The 27389-nt window shown below is 45.7% G+C and overlaps 2 protein-coding genes across 3 annotated transcripts; one reads left to right on the top strand and one right to left on the bottom strand.

The window, feature by feature from the left end:
- The first annotated feature begins 6471 nt into the window (after window positions 1–6471).
- On the top strand, window positions 6472–17184 carry LOC123137444 (histone-lysine N-methyltransferase ASHR3). The gene is made up of 11 exons (XM_044557201.1): window positions 6472–7553; window positions 9982–10128; window positions 10933–11094; window positions 12354–12380; window positions 12945–13062; window positions 13211–13310; window positions 14369–14462; window positions 14903–14981; window positions 15457–15628; window positions 15733–15813; window positions 16649–17184. Exons 1-11 carry the CDS (start codon window positions 6642–6644, stop codon window positions 16995–16997), a joined length of 2241 nt encoding a protein of 746 aa, XP_044413136.1. The 5' UTR covers window positions 6472–6641; the 3' UTR covers window positions 16998–17184.
- Window positions 17185–18439: 1255 nt separating this feature from the next.
- LOC100682430 (S-adenosylmethionine decarboxylase proenzyme) lies at window positions 18440–20964 on the bottom strand. Of its 2 annotated transcripts, XM_044557202.1 has the most exons (4): window positions 20727–20964; window positions 20368–20382; window positions 20058–20205; window positions 18440–19956 (listed from the first exon to the last, which is right to left on the bottom strand). In XM_044557202.1, exon 4 carries the CDS (start codon window positions 19800–19802, stop codon window positions 18636–18638), a length of 1167 nt encoding a protein of 388 aa, XP_044413137.1. In that variant the 5' UTR covers window positions 19803–19956; window positions 20058–20205; window positions 20368–20382; window positions 20727–20964; the 3' UTR covers window positions 18440–18635. The 2 variants fall into 2 exon arrangements, with proteins under 2 accessions (XP_044413137.1, XP_044413138.1); XM_044557203.1 differs by lacking the exon at window positions 20368–20382 and having other exon boundaries at window positions 18440–20205.
- Between the last annotated feature and the right edge of the window lie 6425 nt (window positions 20965–27389).

The following is a 27389-nucleotide window of genomic DNA, read 5'->3' as shown; positions in this document are numbered from 1 at the left end:
TGACATTCACCTGGGGGCTGAAGCTGACGACTGGTAGCTTTCAGAATAAACATACGGCCCAATAGGAGTCAAAATTAAAATCATGACAATATGAAACAAGTCAAGAGGCTGCATTATAAAGCACAAGGTCCACTTGGTACAAATTTAATATAGACATTCAAGCATTACATGTTTTGAACACTAGCCCTCTATCGCCCGCTCGCCATTCATCACCTGCGCAAAGTACTGCTTAGGACAACGATGCTCTTTTCCCTTGGGGGAGGACTAGTGGCCAAGTCCATTGGATTAATCTTCGGTCGATGCACCATGGTCTTCGCAAACGCAAGCCTCGCCCCCTCAAGGTACGCAGAGCGCTTCATGGCGTCAATCTGGAGCGGCACCTCTCATAGCTTCTATAGCAGACCTAAGTAGGTGTCCCGAATGGGCTCGGCGGACCACAGACTGACACAGAGGTCCTTCACGACCAGCTCGGACATCTGATGCATCTCCATCAGCTGCTTCATTTGATTGCTGAGGAGGGGAGGACGCTCGAAAACCAAAAACTGTGACCAGAAGAGCCGTTGCGTGGAGTCCTCCTCGTGCGTAGCATAGTGCTTCGCCGTGGCCGCCACATTCTTCGGAAGTTCGGCGAAGACGCCTGTGGAGCACCAGACCTGCATCAGCAGGGCGAATCTGTTGCCTCCGAACACACTCTATGGTAAGTATTTCTTACCATTTGCAATTTGCCCGACTTGGCAGAGCTCTTCCCAAACAGCTCGTGCATCAGTCCTCGCCTCCTGGAGCTCTTTCTCCGCCTTGGACAGCTAGGAGGATCGCTCCTCCTTTTCCTTCTCAAGGAGCTCCAGCTTCTTGGTGGCATCCTGGAGCTCCACTTGCACTTCGGTTACGCGAGCCTCATGCTGCCCACCAACGAGCTTGGCCTTCTCGAGCTCGGCCACCGCCTCGTCAGTGGTCGTTTTCTTTGCAGCCGCCTGGGCCTCAGCTTTCTTCAGGGCCTCCCTCAAGTCGATCCATCTCCTCAAGTGTCGCGGCATTAGCAGCCGCGGCCGCGGAAGATGCCTGCATCAGCAAAAGAAATGTCGATATTATTAATTGGACTACCGAATTTGATCCTCTACAGGCTTCTCTGAAGTCCTTGCAGAGTCTCGGTGGCTACTATATACATGGCCTATCCAAACTAAGGACTAAATCCGATTTATGAGAAACGAGCATTACTTGAACCTCAAAGCCTGTTAGTAGGCCTTGAACAGCGTTGTTTAGTCCGAAATGAAGGGACTGAACACCCTGTATAACCGCACTCATAAGAGTGTGGTGCTCGTCGATGACGGCAGAGTTGTCCACCAACTCCGCTAGCACGTCCGGCCAGCCCACCTTCCCCAACACCTTCCCCGTCAAAATGAGGTACCGGCTCCCTTGGGGGCTCGGGAGCCGAATTCGATAGGGGTTCGGATGATCTGAATCCCCTCCCCGCGTCAGCCAGGAGGGATGCATCCCCCTCGTCTCCAACGACCGAGACGTTGGCCTCGGCCATGGTGGCGTCGACTTCCTCCCCTGAGTTTGGAGGAGGATGGGTCTTTTGCAACAACACCTCCCCGAGCTCTTCGGGGATTAGAGGAAGTGCGGAACGTGAGTCGTTGTCCGCCAGTTCGGTGGGCAGGGACGTCCCCTCCGAGGTCTCTTCGATGGGGTGGCCATGCAAAGAACTACACCGCCAAGAAAAAACAATCAATCTATGTTCTACCAGGGACTACTACAGAATAAGGCAACTGAAAAGGCAACGATATATACCTGGTCGCATGGGCTTGACCCTGGGTCCCTTTTTTGGGAGCTCCTCGGATGCTTCGGACACCTCGTCCGAGCTGTCAGACAGGACTAGCTTGGCTTAGCACCACCTCTTCAGGGCCGAAGAAGTTTGAACCTCCTCGACATCACCAGACGCCGCCCTCTTCTTAGAGTGCGAGGAGGAACTTTCCTCCTTGTCCCCATCCTGTACGGATGAGGCCGCAGCGTCCCCGGACCGGTTACCCGACCGAGCCCTGTGGCAGAGCCCCTCCCTGACCCCTGGTACCTCCGTCCTCTTGCCCTTCTTGACGGACACCTTGTAAGGCACCACGACTAACAACTTCTAGCTGTTAGGATCGAGGCCCCTCTAGCAGCAGCACCGGGCCGCTGATCTTCTCAGCCTTGGCAAGCCAGCCCTGCAAAATCCACATAAAGAGGTTCGGATCAAATCGTATGATGCGAATATTCGAACTCATGTTGAGACAAGTGCCACTCACCTTCCTCGGAGGGTTCGTAGCATCGAGGCCGATGTCCTCCCCCTCGACCGGCCAATCCTTCTCTGGTTTGAATAGCAGACTCCACACTTTCTTGTGGGTCGTGCCGAAGAGATGTTTCATGGTGGCCGGATCCTCGGGATCATATTCCCACATTGGCTTGGCCCTCTCCTGGCAGGGGAGGAGTTGACGATGGAGCATGATCTGAATCACGTCGACTAGCCTCGCACCGGTCTCCATTACGCTAACGACATGCTTTTGCAGCGCCTTGTAGTCATCGGCAGACCCCTAGTCCGGGCTCTTGGTGGTCCATGAGGCCAGCCTGGTAGGGGGTCCGGATCTAAATGCGGGAGCCGCCGCCCAGCCGGCTCCCCTTGGCTCGGTGATACAAAACCACTCCTTCTGCCACATTTTGACGGTGTTGACAAAATGGCCCGCCGGCCACTAGACCCGCGTCAGTTTACTGATCATGGCCCCGCCGCAGTCCGCATGTTCCCGCCAACTACCTTGGGCTTGATGTTGAACACCTTTAGCCACAGGCTGAAGTGTGGCTGGACTCGGAGGAAGGCCTCGCAGAAGATGATGAAGGACAAGATGTGGAGAAGGGATTTGGGGGCTAGATCATGAAAATTTAGCCTATATAAGAACATCAACCCTCTCACAAAGGGGTGCAGGGGAAATCCAAGCCCCCTAAGGGAGGAAAATGACCCTTTCGCCCGGCTAGGGCGTAGGGATGATCTGGCCCTCTTCGGGGGGCCGATGGGCAATGTCAGCCGACAAGTAGCCGGCCTGCCTCAGCTTCAGGATGTCACCCTCGATGATGATGGAGGCCTCCCACTTCCCATTGGCGCCGGATCTGGCCATGGCTGAAGGGGATGGGGTGGGATTTGCTGAGGAAGCAGAGAAAAGGGGCGCCAGAGCTCTAAGGATCTACGTGAGGGGAAGGTGGAAGAAGGCATGGGATGATTACTGTTGTAGCTCCCCCTTTATAGGCTATTGACGAGCCAGGGGCTCCTTTTTTCACGCCATTGGCTTCTCCACTTCCCGATACGCTCGCAACATTATGTGTGGGGAGGGGGATCGAAATCATTGATCATATCCCCCGAAAGGCGGGGCACGATCTCCACATTAATGAGACGTGTTAGACGTGGCATCGGCCTTGAGCCGCGCTTCGAGAAACACTAACCACTCGGTGTTATGAGCGGGCGTGACTCTTTGTTGGAGAGGAAAAGTTGCCAGGCGAAGGCACTGTTTACGCTTGAACAGTTTCTTTTGCCTTCGTTGCTAAGGAAAACTGCCATTTCAGATTCCGGACATCACTTGGCTCCGAACATGAACAAAGCACACTGAAGAACTCGCCTCGCAAGCCTAATACTGTTGGGTGAGCGGATGCCAGATACAAGCCTTGGCGTTGGAGGCAAGTTCGGGGGCTACTGAGGGAGTTATGGACTAAGGGGTCCTCAGGACGTTGGCCCATCGAATATGGGCTAAACTGGTGAAGTCGTACATCGGCAGGAGATCATTGAAGCCGTGGTGTGCCCTCTAAGTCAAGGATAGGCATGATCTCTTTATCCCTTATTGTAATCTATCTCCGGTAACCCTAACCCTACCGGTGTCTATATAAACCGAGGGTTGTAGTCTTTAGGGCTAGAGCCATATTCATCACCTCATCGCCTTACGGTTTAGCTCATGCTGATCTCGAGGTAGATCTACTGTGTAAACCATACTATACATCTAATACAATCAAGCAGGACATGGGGTATTACCTCTTCGAGAGGGACTGAACCTAGGTAAACATTGTGTTCGTCGTCCCTTGTTACCCATCGGTCCTAGATCCACAACTCAGGACCCCCTACCCCGAGGTCTTCCGGTTTTGACACCGACACCCATTGCTCCTAGCGTTCGGGATATTGTCTCGTGTGTACATCTTCACCTTCTTTTCCTAGGGAAGTACTTCATAAATGGATTCTTTGACGGAAGGTCAAATCTCACATTTTCGTCAAAAACGTTAATGGTAGCTTTGATGGTCTTAAGAACGGTCTACCTAGTATAATTGGTGCTTGGTGCAGCAAAGTAAATCGGGTCGCCCCGAAATATCAGATCGCCCCCACTTCGCTTGACTGGGCGACACGGGCGGCCTCCCATCCAATCTCCAGTGCCGCCTCCTCCATTATTCCTCCCTATCGACGACATGCCCTCAACTTTCTTCTTCTTCTTCTTCTTCTTCTTCTTCTTCTTCTTCTTCTTCTTCTTCTTCTTCTTCTTCTTCTTCTTCTTTGACTCTTCCTAGCGGGGGCATCTCTGCCAAGCGGCTAGTCAGATCACCATATGTAATATTAGATGGCCAAAGCGCACTTGTTGCGTCCTCTCCCCATTATCTCCCATTAGAGCCAGCCATGGAGCGTTCACCATCCCCAAGTGGTGTAAGGTGAGGCGGACATGATGTCTTCAACTCCAGCATGAGATGCCATCATCCAGCGGTGCATCGGTCTGATCTATGGCTTCCCTATAGATGATTCATGTGATGGCTTACGGGCGATGCTATCATTGGGGTACGTGATTTAGCTTACTGGCTTTGTGTTCTCTAACATCATGACTTCAATGGTGTGCTGGACTGTTCGGCTGGTCCGCTGGTGCTTGGTGATAGTGGTGCAGTGATTAGTGGCAGATCTAGCGGCTTCATCATCTACGCCACTTCGGCCAGCGGTGCCGGACTCGCCGTGACCACCGAAAGGTCTTCACCAGGGATTCTCTCTTCAGATCCGGTGGTTGTGTTCAGCAGGGAGATGCAAACTATGGCGATGATTTGACGGAGAGGGATGGTTGTGGAGCGGTGGTGGTCTGGCATGCAGCTGCTGGGCCCGGGATCGCGGGAAAGTGGCGGCGACAACACATAAGTGACGTTGATGGTGGTGCTACTCGAGCATCTGGTCTCGAGCTGCGGGGTGAAAGCCAAGGTCTGACATGTGTCAGTTATACCTGGCAATGGTGATGGCTTTCCGTCGTTACCTTGTTGAAGGCATTGCTTAGATATGTTCAGACTGGTTCTTCAGGGTAAAAAGTAGATTCTGACGTTGGCTGGTTGTATCCGGTGACAGCGGCGATTGAGCGCCCCTCCCTTCCTGAAGACGTTGTTGTTAAAGAACCTCGGTGTATGTGTGATGTCATAAGATGGTTGGTGTGAATATGGTCATTGTTGTAGTTTGCGGATTGCGGATCCAAGCTAGGGTTTTTTCATTTTTCCTCGTTTACATATAGCTTTGGTCTTACATGACTTTGTTATTTGTCAGCGTGTTTTGTGTGTGTGTATGTGTTGATGTTGGTTGTGTGCATCATAGCCATGCAAAGGTCGGATGTGTGCTCATTATATTTGTATAATTGGTGTAATGAGATCTTCAGGCATATCAACAATACGTCTCCTCCCTTTGTCCCTCCTCCAAGAAAAGGCGGTTAGGATTTCTGCCTCCCGTCGTCGGCGCCGCCGATCTCCCATGTCTCCTGTGGCCTTAGGGCCATGGGTGCGCGGTGGATCCCGGCCCTTGTCGACGGGAGGGCTCCGTTTTCAGGTGCTTCTTCAAGTTTTGTTAGGGTTTGTGTCTTGTTCAAGAAGATGAGACGGCGACAACTTCTTAAAGATGGAATAAAGTTCTCCCCGCCTAGCCCCCGTCCCAATGGCGTGTCTAGCATCGTCGGAGGGCGTGTGGAGGTGTGTCTCCGGCGAATCTCGCGATATTTGGTTGGTGGTTGTTTTTGGTGGATCCGCTCGGATCCGGTCTTTGTTCGTCTTTGTTCATGTGTCTTCAGGTTGGATCCTTCCGATCTAAAATTCTCTTTATCGATGGCGGTTGCTGTTCTGGGGCGTTGGCCCTATGGGACCTTAGCACGACGACTTTCTGACTGTCTGCTACAACAAGTTGTACCCGCTCCGGTGTTCGTTGTACTGTCATGATTGAAGATGAATAGATCGACAGTTTCCCACAAAAAACAAAAACAAAATCAAATCATAACAGAGCAATCATCAATTTGAAGGACTACAAGTTGTTTTTAGAGTCGGTTGAACTTGTAAACACGCTTTATGTTTTTCAAAACAAAAAAGTATCGAGCTCAGAACCGAAAGTATATTTACCACAGCTGACACTGCTACAGTTCGTTGGAGGGGGTGAGATCTTAAGTCTCAGTTTGCCGCGTAACGAATTTCGGACGAGTCTCTCCGACCGCCACACAGCAACTTTTCCCAGTCACAGAAATCACACCAACTTCTTCCCCAGTTCAGCTCACATCTCCTTCAGTCCATTCTGAGGGGCGTCTCTACCCAACTCCAATGCCTTCCAAACCCTAGCCCTCACCCCTCGGCCCCTCGCTGCCATGCCAGATCTGAGCACCGTCTGTCCCGAACTGTCTGCCGACGCCGCCGTGGACCTAGTGGGCGGGGATGCGGCCGCTGACCCCGCGACGGCAGCGGCGGCGGCGGCGACGGAATCCTCCTCCGGCGGCGATGGCGCTCCCATTATCCCTGTGGAGTGCCGTTGGAGCGGCCGCGTGCGCGCCTTTGACGTCCAGGGCGCGGTCCCTGTGACCGCCTGCCCCGAGGCGCGCCGCGGCGGCGAGAGGAGGTCGTCCATTGTTCCGCTCCCTTCGTCCGCGGCGGCGTCACTCGCCCCGTTATCGGGTTGGGTGCTCGAGGACTATGTGAACGAGGGCGTGATCGCTGTCACTGCCGGCGCGGAGGCGCGCAGAGGAGGCGGCCGGAAGAACTCGTCCTCTGCCCCGCTGCCTCCGTCCGCAGCGGCACCAGCGCCGGCATCTGGTCGGGCACTCGAGGAATATGTGAACGCCGACGTGGCCTCTCTCGCCGCCTCTCCTGAAGCGCACCACGGCGGCGGTAAGGACTCCTCTGCCCCGTTGCATTCTGCCGCCACGGCCGTACATGCGCCAGCACCGGGTGTGAAGCTCGAAGATTATGTGAACGTGTGTGCGGTCTCTGCCACTCCATATCTTGAGGCGCGCCGCAGTGGCGGAAAGAAGCCGGATCTGATGCTAGAGGACTATGTGAACAAGGGTGTGGTTTCTATCACAGCCCACCCTGAGGTGCGCCGCGGCAGCGGGAAGAGGTCGTCTTCGACTCGTTCGCCTTTATCTCCGGCAGCAACGGTGCTGGCGCTGGCATCGGGTCGGTCACTCAAGGACTATGTGAAGGAGTGGGAGGCGAGGAAGGTGGCGTCAGGTGCCTCCCTGCAGCATTGTGTGCTGCCATTCCTCACTGGTGCGCCCAAGGCGGTAAGGGTTTCTGCTCCTAATGACTGAATCGCCGGTGGTTGATTCAGCATTACTTAGAATTGCTGTTCTACCGAAATTCATGTTAAGGTGATTTACTCTGTGCACCATCAAACTTAACTATAAAATATCTCCACAACTGCATATTGTACCAAAATGCAACCCATACATCTCAATTGGTAATACACCGTCACAACTAAGATCAACCAATGCTCGAGCAGTTTGTCAACAGATGTAAACAAGCAAAGCCTTGATTATAAAACCATCACATTTGTCCTTGTGATGCACAGATTTACTTTCTCTATCCACAGCTCACATATTTTCAACAGCATGCTGTCATAATTTCTAGTCATGTAGAGAACTTAGATTGATCACAGGTAGGCAGAGACTTATATAAAGTTTGCAATCAGCTGGCTAGCAAGCCGTCTGATCTGTTCTCAGGATCAGCCGACTGATGCTGTAACGCCCCGGCCAAACCCACCGGTTCCTGGCCGTTGCGCCTGGCTACCACCTAGGATCTAGACTAGCCCCACAGACCAACACTAGTCTTTCCTGCGCACATTGTCCTCACTCGTGCGCACCCGGGATCAACTTCGTAGTCAGCCACCCATCCTCAAATTGCTCCAAGCCAAGCACGCTTAACTTTGAGGTTCCGGGAGCCGGAAAAGAAGGTGCACCTTGTTGATAAGAGTAGTTTATCATTTGACGTCGGCCCAGCAGGAACGTTCCCTCCTGGCACACGTCTGCGCGTCCAGCCCGGCACATGTGCCATGCCGTGTGCCATGACAGGTCACACGCGCCATACGCCACATGCCCGCGCACCTGACCCACACACACCTGTGTAACCGCGAGCGTCGCCTCTGATACCAATTGTAACGCCCCGGCCGAAACCCATCAGTTCCTGGCCGTTGCGCCTGGCTACCACCTAGGGTCTAGGCTGGTCTTTCCTGCGCACTTTGTCCTCACTTGTGCGGACCCGGGATCAACTTCCTAGTCGGTCAGCCATCCTCAAATTGCTCCAAGCCAAGCATGCTTAACTTTGAGGTTCCTTTTGGATGGGCTCCTGGAAAAGAAGGTGCACCTTGTTGATACAAGTAGTATATCACTCCTATTAAGCCGGGATCTCACTGATGCCTAACGCGCCTCAACATTGTTTGGGGTCAAAGTTACGACCCTTCTTCCAGTTGCGTGACTTAAGGCGCCAGCTCATCCTGGCACCTAGGTGGCGGCCTAGGTGGTGATTAGATAATCACATATATTAGTCAAATCATAACAAACAACAATCATACAACAGAGAGAAAAATCAGAACAAATGACACTCATATGACATACATCCCACAACATCTCTCAAGCAAAAACACATTAAATTATCCAGTCCTTTCTCCCAGTGTTCTAATACCACCAGGCTGTCAGGTCCACTGCTTACCAACTCAATCCTTGTCCTCCTATTTCTAACTCTCTACTCTTATACTTGTACAATTCTATGTGAGTAGAGGAGAGCAAGCAGAATCCAGCACCGCTAGCCGCAGAGCTGGCAGCTGAGAGGCAAGCAGCGGGGCAGAATATGGATATGGGCAACGAGCGGCAAAGTAGAGTGGGGAGGGGGAGGAACAAAGAAGAAAGGGAATGAAAAAAGAGTACCTGTGAGACGACGGCGGAAGACAGGGAGGTGACACCATGCTATGGACGGTGGCAACAGATGTGGGCTGGAGACGGTCAACAACTGGCATCAGTGGCTATGGTTCCTTCCCAGTTCTGAACCCTCTCTCCACTTCCTCTCTCCTAGCAAGCTGAAGACAAGATCTGAGCTCCCCTTTCCCTCCTAGATATCAGTCAGTTTAAGCGAGCAGCCACACTAGCCAACTGGCCAACATGTTAATATGTTATCAACTACACTGCACAGTGGTGAGCTGGCATGAACAATGTGGTTGTTCTTTGATCAATGTGGGATCTGAGAAAAGTTGTTTTATGCAGTATTAGTTCCAGTGCTGCCTTTGACCCCCTCTCCATTTTCACTCTACGAGTAGACCAAAGACCAGATCTGATCCCCCCTTCCTTCCTAGATATCTGCCAGTTCAGGCGAGCAGCCACACTGTTTGTTGCTTGCTGATCATGTTATTGGCTACACATCACAGTGGCAAGCTGCCATGAGCAATGTAAAGTTGTTCTTTGATTAACGTGAGAACTGAGAGATTTTGTTTCCTTAAGTTCCACTGCCACCTTTCGAATTGCTTGATGCTTAATTACATATTACTCAGCATACACCTCATCAAACTTCATATACGCCTCTGCCTACCTGTTGAAAGTTAAAACTGCAGCTCATACATGATACCGTGATAAGTTTTCGTAATTAAATCAACATTGGGACCAAGTTTCAGTTTTGATCAATTTTTATTGGCTTTGTATCTGATGGTTCTTCGTATGTGCACAGGTTGAATGTCGTGTATGCTATAAGATTATCCATCCCTCGGAAGAAATAAAATGTTCAGTTAGCCGTTGTGAACAAATGTTTCATCTGACCTGTGTGGTGGAATATACTGCAAATTTCACTGCTGAAAGCTTCAGGTGCCCTCAGCATGTAAGTTGAAATGTTATTAAATGGGATATGTTTAATATTGCAAGTGCTGTGCATTGGCAAAACATGAGATTTTCCTAAAAATGCAAGTTATGTAGCTTAAAGAACTTTTGTTGTGAAGTTGTTGGACTTGTCCAGTTGTCATACTTGAGTATGCCTACCCTGTTTTGATATGCAGTATTCGGTCCACATGGATAATTGTTGCATTCAACATACAATTATGCTATACTTGATGGTTTGGAAACTATAAATAGACACACTTATGGGTTATGTTAAGTAACACAATATATTTGCAAATGACTCAAATATATTTTGAGTCTTTGACAGGCTGATAGTTCATGGTTATGGTTGTTGATGTATGACCAATTCATGACCTGCACATGGCTTACTATTTGTGAAGGAATAAGTAAACGAAATAACACAGTACTCCCTCCATATCACAAATGCATGTCCTTTTGGACATGTCTTAACTTTGACTATGAATATTGTTCTAAATATTTAGATTGAGAACTTGTAAATCATATGTTTAGATTTGTGTCGAAAAGTATATTCATAATATAATAATTTTATATTTTTCTTGTGTATAATGCCGTAAGAATTAATGGTCAAAGGTAAATCGTGAAGACTGGGTCAGTATCCAAAACGACATGTATTTATGATATGGAGGGAGTACATTTTTTTGCATTTTGTACAGAGAATATTTTTTAAAAGGTATTTAAAAGGCCAATTCCTGTAGTTCCGAATATTTTTGTAAGGTCATACTTAATTTTGATACACATTAATTGGACTTTCTTTCTCTATAATCAGGGTTGCATGGTTTGTAAGCAAAAAATGTTTTTTTGGCGCTGTGGACGTTGTACAGTTGCAGCACATACAAAATGTGCACCATGGCCTCTAATTCATCTAAAAGATGACCAAGGAAGTGCAATTTGCTGGAGGCACCCTTCCAATTGGCTCCTTCAAAATGAGGTCTATCCTTTATCCCTTACAATTCCTCAATTCATATTGTTATGCGTGAACAGGGTAACTACTTTGCCTTCTAATTTACTAGTCCCTCTTTCATGAATAGATGAGGTTTTGGACATGGACACTCTCCACTCGCAACTTTGACCATTACTTTTCATATGAACATGTTAGTAAAAAATGTTACAATCATAATATTTTCATGAAAATCTGGTGATACTAATCTCACTTGACCGATCTGAATGTTCTTTCATGTTTCTGGTAAAAGTTAGAGATGTTTGAGTGCAAACTTTCTAGGGCGTCATTTATTTACAGCTGGAGGTTGAATCGTTAAGTATTTCCACAAGAAGAAAAACCCAGCGCAAGTATTTTTAAGCATTTTTTCTAGGAATATGGTTTTCGGTTCCCTCGCGTCTGACTTGCATCTTCATATTCTGTTTGTGCAACTATGCTGAAAGCTACAAATCTTCTAATGCATTTCATTTAAATCAAGCCACTTCTTCCTTGAATATCAAATCGGTGGTACAGTCTTTTGTTCTCAGTTTGGCCATAGCAAACAGGATACCTACCTTTTCAAGTTTCTTTTTTGAGCTTCCGTCCCTCTTAAGTTTTAGCCCACTTTTTCCCGCTAATATAAGTTTCTTTGATCATACCAGAAGTTCATCATTGGAAAAGTTGTTTTTGGTTTTCATATATGTTCACAGAAGAGACTTGGTTCCAGATCTTGCTTCATAATTGCTCTATACGGATGCATGAACAACACTAATCTCTATCTCTATGCCATACCTTGCATACATGGTAGTTGATACAAGTATCCATGAATGCGTAAACATAACACATATTATCAATGCACCTCGAGAATTTGCCCATACTCCATGTGGTCTTTAGAGTTCTCTTAATGTTTCACCATTTGTATATCTGTAAAATGACCATTGCTCCCCGTGATTCTTCTTTTTTCTGTTAATAACAGATCACAAATTCATATTTTCCAAGTCCTAATGAAAAATGATTAATTTTATGGAGTTCATTCTTAATAAAACCAGAACTCTCTGCCATGAGGAGCATTTAGTTTTCTGCTGGTTCTGTTCCAACTATAGCTAAGCTTGATTCATGGTTTCGTGCACTGCTGATCCTTACATTACTTTCTTTTACCTCTAGATTATTAATTTATATTATCAGAAAAAGTTAACTGCATTCCATACCTTTTTGTTAATATTTGTAATGCTTGAGGTGTCTGACAGGAGTACTTTGTTTGATGGTGACAGAATGCTGACCTGACAAACAACATAGAGGTTAGTGCTGGCATAATATAACTGTATGTTGCTACCTCCCTTTTTATATTTGCTTCTTTTAAGTTGTGTTGCGCTATTTTCGTAAATAGTTCATTTTCAAGGGTTCCTTACTTGTTCTTGCAGTGTTAATGCTCTGTAGGCTTTAGGATGCTTTTATCCGGTACTCCAGTCTTTAAGCAGACCAATATTGTTGTCTTGTGCTCCCTCTGCATGATAAAATAGCTGATGTTTTGGGATGGGTTTGGTCAGTTGTTTTAGAATGGCCACATGCAAAAAATATTTTCATATGCTTTTTTGGTTTAATTATACATACTACTATGGCTGAAAATGTACAATGGAGACTGAAAATAAGTGAAAATCGTCACTTTAGAATGGGAGGGTTACAGTCTTTGAAATCCATGAAGATTTGGGAGGAACCTATTTAGTTTATTAATGCTGGAATGCTGCAGAAACAAGTTAAATGATTGTCTTGTTCCAGAAAAGTAATATTTTGTCAAGAAGATTTATCTGTCTTGCCTACCAGGCTTTTGTGCATAACTAATGCTAACAATGCTTGTTTGACAGGAAGTCTTCTGCCGACTACCTCTTCCATATGTTAATGAAGAATTCAATATTGATTCAACCATTAGGAATTTCACGGCAATTGTTTGTAAACCGCCCTCCTACACACATATCAGGCGCAGTATCCTAAAGTAATACTTGCTGTAGTTATTCGATCGAGATATCTGGAGCTATTTACTTCCATTTGACTTCTTTATTGTGGAATGAGTTTCGTGTTCTTATGCCTTACACCTCTACACGTCATCATTGTTTTCTTAATGTTGTAAAAGATGTATATTTAGTCAAGAAGAAACGCGCCGATTCGAGTGCCGAGACTGGGTGCACAAATTGCAAATCGGATTCTGTTTGCAAAGATGATTGTGAATGCAGGTATTCTTTCTAACTCTATTAATACATTTTAGATGCATACATTAATAATGAAGTTTTGGCAAAACTATCTCTCATGGCATTCTGGCAAAAGAGCAAGCATATGCATTCGTGGGTACTTATAAAATTGCCTCGATACTCAACTATTGTACCGACCATTCTAAGTTTCTAACCGAGATTGTGGGTCAGGAGCGATACAATGAGAGAGCGCAGGGAGAAGAGAGGAGATTTGGGCTGCCAGATGGGCCTGACTATACATTGTAATTTGTTTTTTCTGTTTAGTAAATGTACTGCTAACTGGAATACCACATCATCCATGTTAGTTCACATTTGCTGATTAGGAGTCCATGCCGCTTACCTGGCAAAACTACCACGATCACCAGCATCAAGGTTGGTTTGATCTGGTTTAGATAGGAAAATAAATCGATGTTGGAGTTGTGCTGAAAATTACTTGGACCTAAATAGAACTTCACCATCAGTTTTAAAAAATGATTATTTAGTTTTTGTATATTACTGTTTTGCACCATGTATTATCTGTCTTCCCCTCCTGTAGCTCGGAAAAGTATACAATAATTATTTTGACAATATTGACAAAAGATCAATCTGTTTCAAATCCAGATTTGATCAATACAAAGAGAAACAAAAAAAAAGAGGTGAATTCTGTCTATTGTCGATCCAGATTTGATCAATACAAAGATGAACAATAGCTTTATGTTAAAATGGAGAAAAGTAAAATATGAGCTCCTATTCAGTCACCACTAATATGGATTTGAATGCGCACCGCAGATTCATCTATTGTCAATCCTGCAACTATGGTAGTACGGTAGCACCAAAATGCGCAATAGTATTGGATTATTTCTTTCTACTATAGCAAATGGAGTAATGTATTTTCTTGTTCTTTGAACATTAATGCTGGATTACTGTTACGTGTGCATATGACTAATCACCGAATAAGTTAGCTTGATTGTACAGATTTTGTACATGTGTATGATGTAGATATTTACCCTAGCAACCATACTTGTATTTATTTGACATATTGAAATTTGGTTGTCCTTTATCAGGGGTCTTTCTATGAGTTGTTCCAAGAGTTGCCACTGTTCAGATCTGTGTAGCAACAAGCCATTCCGCAAGGATAAGAAAATTAAAATTGTCAAGGTAGTCCTGTCTTTCAAATGATGTGCTTGTATACATTTGGACTTCGCTTGCCAATTTATTCACAAACCTGTGTAGCGACAAGCCATTCCGCAAGGATATGTTTAAACTACTCTTCTAATTTTTCAAGGCCCACTCTTTTCCCCTTCGAGAGTTTGTGTGTGCCATGAGTTGTACTGCTGGGAAACAGCTAAATGAAGGGGCACATTGTTTATACATGGGCCACTTGCATAAGCACTTCACCTAATTGCTACACAATGCAAAGGTGGCTGCCAAAGTACCCACTGCCTTCACAAATCCCCTTTCTTGTACTATTGGATGCAAAATGACATGTGGCAATGATAGGGGTGCGTTTTTGAGAATCGGTTGTGGTGTTATGCTTAATGAAAGATGTTTATTCTACTTCTTTGACTACAATAAACAACAGCCTTTTCCCTTTACAGTCAGAAGGCTGTGGATGGGGTGCTGTTGCATTGGAGCCATTGGAGAAAGGTGATTTCATAATTGAGTATGTGGGTGAAGGTACAAATTATTCTGCTACGTTACATATTTGTCTAATAGAAATAGCAAAAAGTTTCTAGATGACTGCACATATGCAATGGGGGAAATGACATTTTGCTTGTGCTCTCATTTTCACTGGCTTTAATTCATGTAATTTCGTTTATGCTTACTTGTGCCAAATAAATTCTTGAGTTACATTTACGATTGCTCTTTGTTTAAGGGCGGTTGTTAGAGTTGAGAACCCGCTGCCCTAACGCCACATTACCACGTCAAGTTATGAGGAACACTCAAAGTAATGTATTGCAAGAGCCCAAAGGGCATACCTACAGAGCACAAGGGACACAACCCTGGACTTATGCCATTGAATGTAGAGCTCATGTTTTGTAAATTAAGGAAATAGAAACTAGTTTGGTTTTAGTCCTGAGTTATCTTCCGTAAATCTGCTGTGGCAACTTAATGATATCCTTATGTATTTTCATTTTAAACCTTATTTCAGTCATCAATGATGCAACATGTGAACAACGGCTTTGGGACATGAAGCGGCGTGGGGACAAAAATTTCTACATGTGTGAAATCAGCAAAGATTTTACAATAGATGCAACTTTTAAAGGAAACACTTCACGTTTTCTAAACCATAGTTGTGATCCCAACTGTAAACTAGAAAAGTGGTAATGATTTCTGGTACAGAAAGCTTGTTTTGCATTCAGTGATGATAATTTTTGTTTTAAATGATGATGTTCCTCATTGTCTATTACTCTGTATGGTTCATCAGGCAAGTTGAGGGTGAGACAAGAGTTGGTGTTTTTGCCTCTCGTTTCATTGAAGTTGGAGAGCCCTTAACTTATGACTACAGGTATTTACAGTCATTTTTTTTCTCTCAAAAGAGTACATATATTTCTTAGCCTGATCAGGCAAAAATGAGTACATTATAGCAACATGGAGGAGCAACGAATATATTGCATTAAGCGGCCTGCTGCAATCAGCTCTAGTTGCTGATGAGTTTGTGATATTTTTAGTCAAGCTTGTAACATTCTGATCCGGGTATGTACCACCAAAGTGACCAAATTAGCATTTAACTACAAATATTGTTATGGTGAGCCAGCAACTTGTCCATCTGAGCTTGGGGTCTTAGATCAGTAGGTCACTTGCCTTGGATTGTGATTTTCCAGAGAATACACCGGTAGTAGCATTCTTGGGTTTCTGTTTGCCAATTTGCGTGCATTACTGTAAGCCAGGATATGCTGTTTAACTTCCCTTTAGTACAAACCAGGTTTAGTTGTTCCTAGTGTTCCCTGGTCTCAGTTAGTTGTTCAAACCTAGGTCATATGGTCAGACCCAAACACTCTCTACCAAACTTGTGTTATATTATCTGGGCCAAACCACTCTGTGCAGTATGGACTGAAATGGGACATGCCTGCGATGAAGAAGTACAGAGTGCTTCCATACCTATTTCAGATGGGCTAACAAAACCCTTTTTGAACAGCCCAAGTCCTAGCTATTCTGATTGCAGGGCATTTCACTGGTTTTGATAGATTTATTCTTTACGCAGAGAGGATATAGTAATTCTGCATGGTTTAATGTATGCTAATCAGGGGAGCAAGTGAAATGAGATTCTTTCCACCTTTACATCCATATTTCCCAGGACTGGTTATTTCTTTGAACAGTTATAGTATACTGCTTTCTTCCAGGTTTGTGCATTTTGGAGAGAAGGTTAAGTGCCATTGCGGAGCAAAGAGTTGCCAAGGATACTTGGGCAGCCAACTAAAGAATCCAACACAGAACGCTCTTGCGGCTGCGGCGCTTGAGAATAAGTTGCTCGTGCAACAGGGCGGCTGCTCTCCTTCAAGGGTGAAAACAGAGACTCGCCTGTTACCCTGGACCAACTGTATAGAGGTTCCCTTTAACTTGAGGAGCAAAACGAAGATAGACCGGATATGTTGGGGACAGAAACGGCAGCGGACGTCCCTTTTAGATCCATCGTCATCTTCAGCTAGCGTGCAGCCATCAGATATTGAAGCTGGTGCATTCATTCTATAGAGCTTTTCGGCTAAGCTGAAGTCCTGAGTCGATTCTGTATAAATATATCATGATGATACACTCGTATATGAGTTCATTTGAAACGATTCTTTCACATTTGCTGATTCAGGACTTTTACGGTGTTGTAAGTTGTAACATTTTCTTCATCCCATAGTCAATTTTATAGTTGAAGTTGGAGAGAACATTCTGATCTTTTGCAAGTTGTAAGCAGGCTTGAGCTGATTGTGTTTATTAACCTCCCGTTCATGCGAATGACCTGGTGTCTGCCGTGTTGAGCTTGTTTTCCTAAAGTTGCATGCAACCCATGACAGGCGGTTGCATCATCGAAGGCCTCTTTTGGTTTAGAGGATAGAAATATATCATGGGAATAGAAAAGCATAGGAAGTGAAATGACATTTACTATCTCAGATACCATTTGATTCATAGGATTCGTCGAGTCTAGATTAATGTAATTTTCCTTTGAAATGTTAAGGATTTGTTCTTATTCTGGATAGGAATAGGAGTCCATTTCTACAGGTCAAAAAGCTTCGAAGAATTCTCTCCTACAGATACATGTCCTTTAGAATTCCTACAAAACTCCTGTGAATCAAAGGAGGCCTAAAATTCTACACTGACATGCCATGACATGCAGTTCTGATATGGTCGTTGAGGTTTGGTGACAATTCAGCCAGGAGAGAAGAGGATTTGATATACATGCCTAATTCTTGCTCCGTGGAGCATACAATGCCGACACTCTAGTTCACACTCTAATTAGGGAAGTATCAAGAGACCTTCAAGGACGACCCTAGTACCCTGTTTTGAGAAGATCGAGAGGGCCTTTCTTTGGGCGCAGACCAAAAAGACTTGATGGCTTGGGGGTTCTCAACATCCTCAAAATATGCCAGAGCTTTGGTTAATTTGGGCAAGTCTTGCAATAACACTCGCATGGATTTCATATATGCAGCCACCCCCATCACCTGCATGGCCATGTTTTGGCACTCACCTTGGCTCAATGGGTGGAAGCCGAAGGATATCGCTTCCGCCATATTCCTCATCTCAAAAAGGAAGAATTCAACGGTGCGTGATGCTCTCGGGGACCTTGCTTGGATTGCTAGGATCGACATGTCGAACGGGCTCCATCAACCAATATCCAGCAGTTATACGAACTTGACTGATGCTATTACTTGCAATGTCACCACCAAACGGGTGTATTCGGTGGCCTCCACATATAAGGTGTGGTTCGAGGGGACGCCGCCCAAGTGCAAATTCTTTGCGTGCATATCTTTCTTATCGAGCATCGACAACTCCAAGAGATAGATTCTTACCGAATAATCACCACAAGCGGTACTAGTACCCGAACCTCGGAACCATCAGAATTGAATCAGATTCGCCACAGAATTCAATAGGTCCACGACAAACAAGAATGACTTCTAACAAAACTTTCAGGAAATAACAAAATAACATTTGCTCAACACAAGGCGTATTCTTATATTCATAAACCTGCAGCCAGATACAGGCATTTCCATACATTCGCTCACCCTGGCAGAAAACGCTAACCATTTCACGTCACTTGTCCATAACAAAGTAATAGGGCAGGAACAGGAAATCTAAGAACAAACTGACGCAACACAAGCTCATTCAAACCAGCTAGCATCACCATCAAGAGCTCTTCATCTTCTTACCAGCCCCCCTCTCATCCTTCTCCTGCGCAGCATCGTCTTCCCAGCAAAGGAAAGCATCCATCTTGGAGCCGCTCTCTAAATTGCCATCAACATAGCAATTCAGGACAGATCTTGGCGACCCAGTGGAGTCTTCACCGACAGCAGTGAAGCTCTGGTAGATGAGCGAGCCCCCGCCAGGCAGCTCCTGGACGACCATGTTGGTACTATCATAGACCCCAACATTCAGCCTCTCGCCCCAGGTGCCAGCAAGGCTGGGGCCGCCAAAGATGGTCACAGCAACAGAGAATTCAGACGGGCCAAAGGATCTCAGCACCCTCTCGACCAGGTCACCATAGGCCACGGAGGCAGGGTCCAACCCCATGACCTCATAGCTAGCATAGCTGAAGCCGTCCTCGGGGGTGACATGAATGGTGGAGAAAGCAGAGCCATGGATGGCGTTCATGGAGTAGCCACATGGCTCGAAATCAAAGTCGCAGATCTCCATCTCTGGGATTATGTCAGAGATGCCAGAGAGCTTGGTCATCTCCTTGGCGCAAGATGTGTGGCCATCAGCAGAGGTCTTGAAGAAGACAGAAGCTTTCTTCTTGTCCAGACCAGTCATGCACATCTCAAGGTTAACCACAGGCTGCTCAGGCTGCTGGGTGGCATAGTAGACATGCCACTTCTGGCCTGGCTTTGCAGGATCACCAATGACATAGGCATTGCCGCCAGACTTGAGTCCACCAAAGTAGCCATTCAGGAAGGCAACCTCGTCAGAGAAGTTCTTGTGTGGAGAAGGCTGTGCTTCAGGGAATATGAACGTCCCACGGGAGTACTTCACAGCAGCAAGTGGCAGGGACAGCTCCTCAGCAAGCTCAAGAACCCTTGGAATGGCCAGCAGGAGCTTGGTGGTACCGCAGGTCTTGATCACAACCTTGTACGGATACACAAAGAGGCTTGATTCAGAAAGGACATACGAGTCAAACTTCTCATTGGAGAGCTCAGATACAATGGTGCACTTGGCAAGATCAAGGACCGAGTCGATCTGGGCACGAGAGAGAGCACGCAATCCCCTGCCATTGGGGTCAGTGAAGACTGGCGCTTCAGAGAAAGTGATCTCCAGGCGCTTCTCATATCCCTCGAACCCAATCGCAGAGCCGGCCATTGTTTCAGAAGGTTGGTAGAGGGAGAAAAGGCTTTGCTGGTCAGAGAAAAGCAGCTAGCCAGAGAAATTTTAGGAAGATGAATTGAAAAGGGAGGGAATTCTAAGCAATTAGGATGGGACGCGAGAGGGATTATCAGGATGGCTTCCTCGAGCACTGCAAAACAGAAGCAATTGGAAGTAGAAACAGTGAGCATCTAATCATCAACAAGATATTCAACGAAAAGAAAGGAGGAGCTCAATTGATTCGATACATACGTTTGAGTAGGCAGCGGAGCGGAACTTCTCAATGCCGCCTGCAGGGCGGACGTCCTCAATGCTGTAGCCGAGGGGAGCTTCGTACATGAGGGAGGAACGACTACTGCTGGACTTTTTACCACCCTTGGATTCCATAGCACATCAAATTCTGCAGTGGGTTGATATGGGTTAGAAACGATGAAGTACAGAACATATTGCGAGGTAAAAAGTACTACTAATATCCTTCTGGGATTCCCGTTTCACCAGGTACATAAAGTAGAGGAATAGTTCGCTAATCACTACTGAATTATTAGTGTACATGATATTCGACCTGATTTGAAGACGACTATTCCAGTCCGCAGCATAACAGAAAGGGAGGAAAGCACCATGAAATAGAAACGAATTGACATCAAGCAATATTCAGGTAAGCCAAAATCTACCAAAAATTGATGTACCGAACAGCATATTCGTACAGTTACACGGATAATTCCCGACTCCGTTGCATATATTTCACAAAGTCTGTGAAATTACAGATAATCTAGACGACGATGTTTATTTACTTTTCCTATCCAACCCATCACCGGGGCGAAAAGGAGTATGATCCTACTAGGCACAGGAAACAAATTTCTACCGCGGATCGAAGATGTCTATCGAATAGAAACAACATGAGCTGATGGAGAGAAATCTTACAGTTCCAGGAAGAACCTCGGAGGCACGCGCCGAATCTGCTCCTCCTCGTCACAGACCTTGAACAGGTAGCAAGCGACGGATCTGTCTCTCCCGCTCCTCACGGATCTCGAAGAAACGAAAGTAAACGGACGAACACAATCTCACTCCGAATTTCTAGGTTTTCGACGAGATGGTGGGTGGGGAACGGCCGGAGTTTGCGTTTGTGCTAAACAAATGAGGAGACTTGCAAGATGGGAAAGTCACCCCGGCCTGGGCAGCCTATTTATAAGGGGCCGAGCGAGCCCTGAGAAAGGACCCGGTCCACTGGACCGATCGGATAGAGGCTCACGGGCGCTCCGCGGCTGGCGGGTGCCGAGTCACGGTGCACCGCGTTCTGGCGCTTTTGCGTGCGGACTTCGCGGCGCGGCGCGGATAATGCTTGGCTGGGAGGGCTCCTCGCGTTTGCTTGGCCCAGGAGGCTTCGCCTGGGAATATTTGGGAGGCGTCCAGCTGTCTCGGAAGGGTCTCGGCTCGACGCGTGAGCCCGTTGCATGCACTGTACGTGTGATGTGTGTGGATCGTTTTTCTTTTGAAAAGGAGGTTGGGTTTTTGTTTCGTGTGGAGGAGTGGCTCCGTTGCGCTTTTTGATTCTGTGGCGTCGTGGTGGAATCGCTTGCCCCCTCCGGATACCGTGGCACGTCACTGTCGTGGACAAACGGTGATTTAGCGGCTGATGTTTCCACCATCTCAGGATGTGGCACACGAAATTAGAAAACTTGGCCTAGGGATAGAATCGTTTTCATAAAAAAATTTCTTATTATTTGACTTTTTTTCTTCACTTTTCCTCCTTTTTGAATAAAGACATGATAATCGTTTGCCTCTCCAGATACCGTTGCACGTCGCTGTCGTGGACAACTGGTGATTCAATGCGACCCATTTCGTTCGGCCATGTGGTCGCCGCAGACAAAAACGCTGGCCCAACGTGCCGACGCATTTCTAAAAACCGTCAACTTCGCGTCTGCGTGGACCCATTTCTGACCCAAAATTGCGCATGAATGTGTCGGCGCGTCTTTCGCGTACGCACCGTGTGTTCCCTCGTTGCCATCGCGGGCTTGCATATCGGCCGCCCAACCTCTCGAATAAGTAAGGATTCAGAAAGGAAGGTCAAGTCATCAAAAAGCTACACAAAACGAAGACATCAAGCTCATGTTGGTGAATGGGTATCCGACTCCGACTCCGACCACCACTCTGAGAGAAGTTATCACTCCGACTCCGAATATACTCAAGATGAAGGTGTTGTCGGTCTAGCACTTGTGTCAACCAACTCCTATGACATATTTGATTCACCAAATGAAAGAATTGGGAGATGCTTCATGGCTAAAGGCCCCAAGGTAACACACCCCGAGTATGTTGATTTCAATAGTGATGAAGATGACTTGCTAGGTGATGATGATTTACTTGTTGACAACTCTAGTGATGAATACTATTATGAAACATCAATTAATCATGATAATTAAGATAACACGAATGACAATGATAAGAAGGAGATTGAGCGTCTAACTAAAGAACTAAACACTCTTATGTTAGCTCATGAAACTACTTTAAAAGATCATCGAGAACTTTTAAAAAGTCATGAGAAGTTACGCTTCGAAAAGCTCAATCTTGAGCAAGAGCATGGGTTCTTAAAGGCCATCAATGATGATCTTTGGAAGAAAAGTTCTTCTTACATTGCCAAGCGTTTACTCTTGTCTACTTACATGCACAAGTAAAATCTAGCAACAAAAACAAAAAAAAAAGATTCTTCTTCTAGTAGTAACAATAATCATGCTAAATCCAATATTATTGCATCTAGTAGTTCTCTTAATTCCACTAATGATTCTCTTAGCCAAGTTACACTTGAGCAAGAAAATAGCTTATTGAAGGGAATTATAGAGAAAGATGTTTACAAAAGCCTTGTCGGAAGTAAGCAATTTGAGGAAATTGTACGCAAGCAAGGAAGGCACCGGAAGAATCAAGGTGTTGATTTTGAACGAAAGTTCAATGCCAATGGAGTTGAGTGGGAAGAAGATCAATACCCCAAGACGAAGTTTTTTCCTCAACAAGAGAAGTATGAGCCTACTTCCTTCAAGGGGACACAAGCTCAAGATGATCTTCCACCACAAGACCACAAGCTAAAAGGCAAGTACAAGCTTCAAGAAGAGATTGATGCATTTGAAGATGCTCCAAACGCCTTGGTCAAGTGGGTTCCCAAGACTACATCAAGTTCTACTTCATCAAGTACATCTACAACCCCAAGGATTACCATCAAGATGATGTGGATCCCGAAGAAGAAGAACTAGAGAGTTATTGAGGGCGACTCGGCCAACATACTTCACTCATATTTATTTTGGCAAGGACAAGTGCAAAAAACTTCCACATCTTGCACTAGTTCAAGGAGTCACAAACCCTCTTGTTGGTAAGACAAGGGACAAGGTAACCTAATGCTTTCATGGACATCATTATGTGTGTGCTTCACTCTATGTCTATGGATATCCTTGTTTGTTCCTTGTGGGACTAACCCATGTAGGTATTGAAAGTGCAACTCATCCAATGGATTGCTTCAAATGATCTACATCAATAATGACCATCCACATCTTCAACATTTACATGAAGTCATCATAAACAAAACCCAAGGTTAGTTCATCCCTCTTAGGGGGGATATCACATCTAGGGGAGCTTTACTCTAAAGAATTGAGCTAAAGCAACTCTAATGGTGTGAACACAACAATGCTTTATCTAAAAGTGGTAACCCCACTTGTGCTTAAACGATGAGTATGACCTATGATAAAATGTTCTCATTTGACTCATAAGTCAATATACTCATATATAGATGACCTAGTCATCACCAATTGCTTGATAGATGCTAGAGTGATTGTGCATGCTTTGCCACATATTTCATTTGCTATTTTATTGTGTGAGCATGTTGCTTGCATTCTTTTCTCATTTGAGGACATCCATTTGTTGCTTTGATTGTTTGGAGTTTCTTCTTTTTGCCAAATGGATGGACAAGAATGCCTAAGAACTCCCTCTAGCTATCTATACTTTTCTCTTCTCAAACTCCATTCATGATCATCACAAAGTTTGATCTAAGTCAAATTCAAACCCTCTTGTGTGAGAGCACTCGGAGTCCCGTTTTGTCATAGACTTGAAACTTCCAAAACCTCTCTGTGTATTTTGGTCTGACCGACTCCTCCATTTCGGTCACACCGAGTTCACTGGGTTGATCAAGTTTTCAACCTCGGTGCAACCGATTAGAACCTTTCGGCCTCATCGAGTTTCAGTAACCGCTTGCAATTCTGCGTCTCGGTGCCACCGAGTTGTTCCACTCAGTCACACCGACAGTGTCAGGATACATATACTGATGGGCCAGATTTTGGAAATCACTTCAAAACCTCTTCGCCCACACGTGTCCTGCTCTGCCTCTCGGGTCTTCGGATCGTCACCTCGTCGTCAGCGACCTCCTGCCGCTGGTCTCCGCCGTCGTCAACGGATTTCTCCACCGTTGTTGTCGCCGTAGCAAACTCACTGCTGAACTAGGGTATGAGTTTGACCCCTTGTGCATTCTTTTTTACTTCTGATTCTGAGTACAAGGTCAATGCCTTCCACGTATGAGATCGATCCATGCACAGAGAATCTCCTTTAGACTAGATTTGAATTGAAAATTTAGGTTAGGTTTCTGCCAGACTCATCTCGGACCGACCGAGTTGTAGGAATCGGTTCCACCGATGTGGCTTAGGCCAAAGCACAAGTGATTTTCGGTCTGACCGAAAGTTGCAAATCGGTGTGACCGATACCAGGACTTTGTGAAACCCTAGCAAACTCGGAGTCACCAAACTGTGTCTCGGTCTGACCGATTCCACATGTTTAGACTCCAAAGTTGCTTCAGTGTCACCGAGTTTTACAAATCGGTAGCTTCAAAATGCATCCTGTAAAAAACTAAAACTAAGTTTTTGACTCATTCTTTTTGCAAAAACTCTGCACTTTGTGATGCTCATCTTCTCTACCTCATCTACATCTATTCATAGGGTCTGCTGTCAGTTTGCTTTGCCAGAATGTCTGACCAGAGTGATAGCCAGAACAAATCAGACGAGCTGGTGAACATGAGTGAGGGCACTAGTCCCTCTAGCAGCTCTGATGATGACAGCAGGAGCACTCCAAGCTTTACCCAAGGCAGCTACAAGGACAAGGAAGAAGAGAACCTCAGATTCAGAGGATGAGGACTATGTGGCTGTTGATGAGGAAGTAAGCTCCAAGAAGAAAGTGCTGAAAAAGGAATATGGAATTGCTGCTACAACAAAACCTGGTATGCACAAGAAGGCACCTACCAGGAGAGTTCCCATGTCAAAGGCCAGAACCTCCACTCAGGAAACTATGGTTTTCACACTTGAGCCAAGATTAGGTGAAGAAGGGAAGAAGAGGGTCAGAAAAACTACAAGTAGAGTGATTGGATCCATCTATGAGGAAGGATTCTGCAAGTGAGGAGGAAGAGGAAGAGGAAGAAGAGGTTGCTGCTCAAGCACCTCCAACTAAGGCACATAAGCTGAGGGGGGATGCCATCAAGTCTGGGGCAGCTCCTTCAAAGCCCAAGACAGCCCCCAAAGCTCCAACTCAAGCTCCAAAGAGAAGCACCAGGAACATACCTACAATAGAAAAGAACAAGGCCCCAGTGCCTGAAGCCGCAAAAGAAGCTGAAGCCCAAGTGCTTAGGAAGCTCAAACCCAAGATTCCAGACCACAATGACAGTCACCCAGTTGCTGAAAATATGAAGGAAAGAAAAGATGCTGGTCTCAAAAAATGGAGACAAGCATATCCATATGTTGTGAGGAGGAGGACTGTAGTGGTCTACATGTTCCACACCAAAGAGCAACATGATTTTTATGAGACAGTCTTGCTTGATAAGAAGCCCATAGTCAGTGATATGAGATGGGTGGACTGGAAATACATCGATGCAAATGTTGATCATTTCCCAGGTGTGCATGAAAGCTTCAAAGCAAATGGTGTTGATGACTTTGCTCGTCAGAAGCTCACCAAATGGAATGATGAGCTCATAATGAAATTCTATTCAACAGCTCACTTCTATCCAGATGGAAGGATTGTGTGGATGACAGAATGATAGAGGCACCAATCTACAGTTGATGAGTGGCCTAGGCTCATAAATGCCCCTGAAGAAGAAGAAAATGACATAGATGTGTATGCTAAGAAGAAGAAGGATCACAACACCATGGCCAATATGTATAAGGAAATTCCAGATAAGGCCTTGGAGACACATAAGTTTGGATCAGTCTATTATCTGTTGTCTGGTTTGGCCACCATAAATACCATCTTGAGGCACACTTTGTTGCCCAAATCTAGAGACCATAGGATGATCAGAGGCCATTCGATCAACTTGCTGCAGTTGTTTAATGTTGTGCCACATAAGTTCAAGGTCATGAGCTTGATTGTTAAGACAATCAAAAGGACAGCAGCTGACCAGAAGAGATCTTGTGGATATGCTCCACACATCCAAGAGCTAATCAATTCCAAGATGAAGCAATGAGTGTATCTTTTGGACAAAGAACGCCTTCCTTCATTGCCTGACTTTGAGGACAACACAGTTGTCATGGATGCTGAAGATCCATCTTCAGTTGCATCTCATGAGAAGAAGGAGAAAGCCAGAGCAGAAAAAGTAGCAAAGATGCCAAGAGCAGAAGAAGCTTCAGAAGTCTTTCTTAAGTCAAAGCAAGACCAGCTTGGATTTCGGATTCAAGCAACCTTGAGGATTGAGAAAGGACTAGCTACCCTGACTCAAAACCAGGAGAGCTTGGAGAGGATCATTGAGACAAAATTCTATGATCTGTACTTGAAAGTGACTGAGATACAGATAGCTGTTGAAGAACTCCAGGAAGAAGCACATGAGAGGAAGGGCAAAGCTACTTCACATGTGTTCCACAAAGTGCCTAGGGCACAGAGGTCTGAAATTGTGCCAGTGACAGACACAAGAGCAACAACTTCAGCACCTGCATCCACTGCTCCCACAGCTCCTGTTGCCCCTCCAGTGGCAACCCCTCCAGCTCCAACTTCATCTACAAATGCATTCGTCCTTGGAGTCATCTCAACACCTCCTTTCGAAGATCAAGCCTAGAGAGACGCATAGCACTATGCATTTTCGAGCTTTTTGGTAACTTGTTGCCAAAAGGGGAGAAAGTGTATAGATCATAGGCTTCGGAGAGAGGGAGAGAGATTTGTCTCTTTTTGCTACTCGTTTGCTTTGTTTGCTTGTGAGATACATTATGTTTGTGTGTGTGTGAGATACTTTGTATGATCATGTGCTTGATCATATCACACTTTATGCTTATGTTTGAATGATGACATTATCTATCTCTTGTATGATCATTCACTTTGCCTTGGTGATGAGTGCCTATTCTTATTTATTATCATTTTGAGCGCTCCACCAAGATGTATGTGACATGGAAGAGTAAGCCATGATCCTAACAGATTGTGCATTTGCAGTCCAAAGCAAATTTTAAGCAATGCACAAATTTAGGGGGGGGGCTCTTGCTTATCACATACTTCCCAAAGCGACAATGTACTTCATTCTTATTATCATTTTGTCGAAGCTTTGATCTATATGTTGTCATCAATTACCAAAAAGGGGGAGATTGAAAG

Source organism: Triticum aestivum, chromosome 6B (genome assembly GCF_018294505.1).
Source record: "Triticum aestivum cultivar Chinese Spring chromosome 6B, IWGSC CS RefSeq v2.1, whole genome shotgun sequence".
Classification (NCBI taxonomy): domain Eukaryota; kingdom Viridiplantae; phylum Streptophyta; class Magnoliopsida; order Poales; family Poaceae; genus Triticum; species Triticum aestivum.
This window is presented reverse-complemented; position numbering and strand designations above follow the sequence as displayed.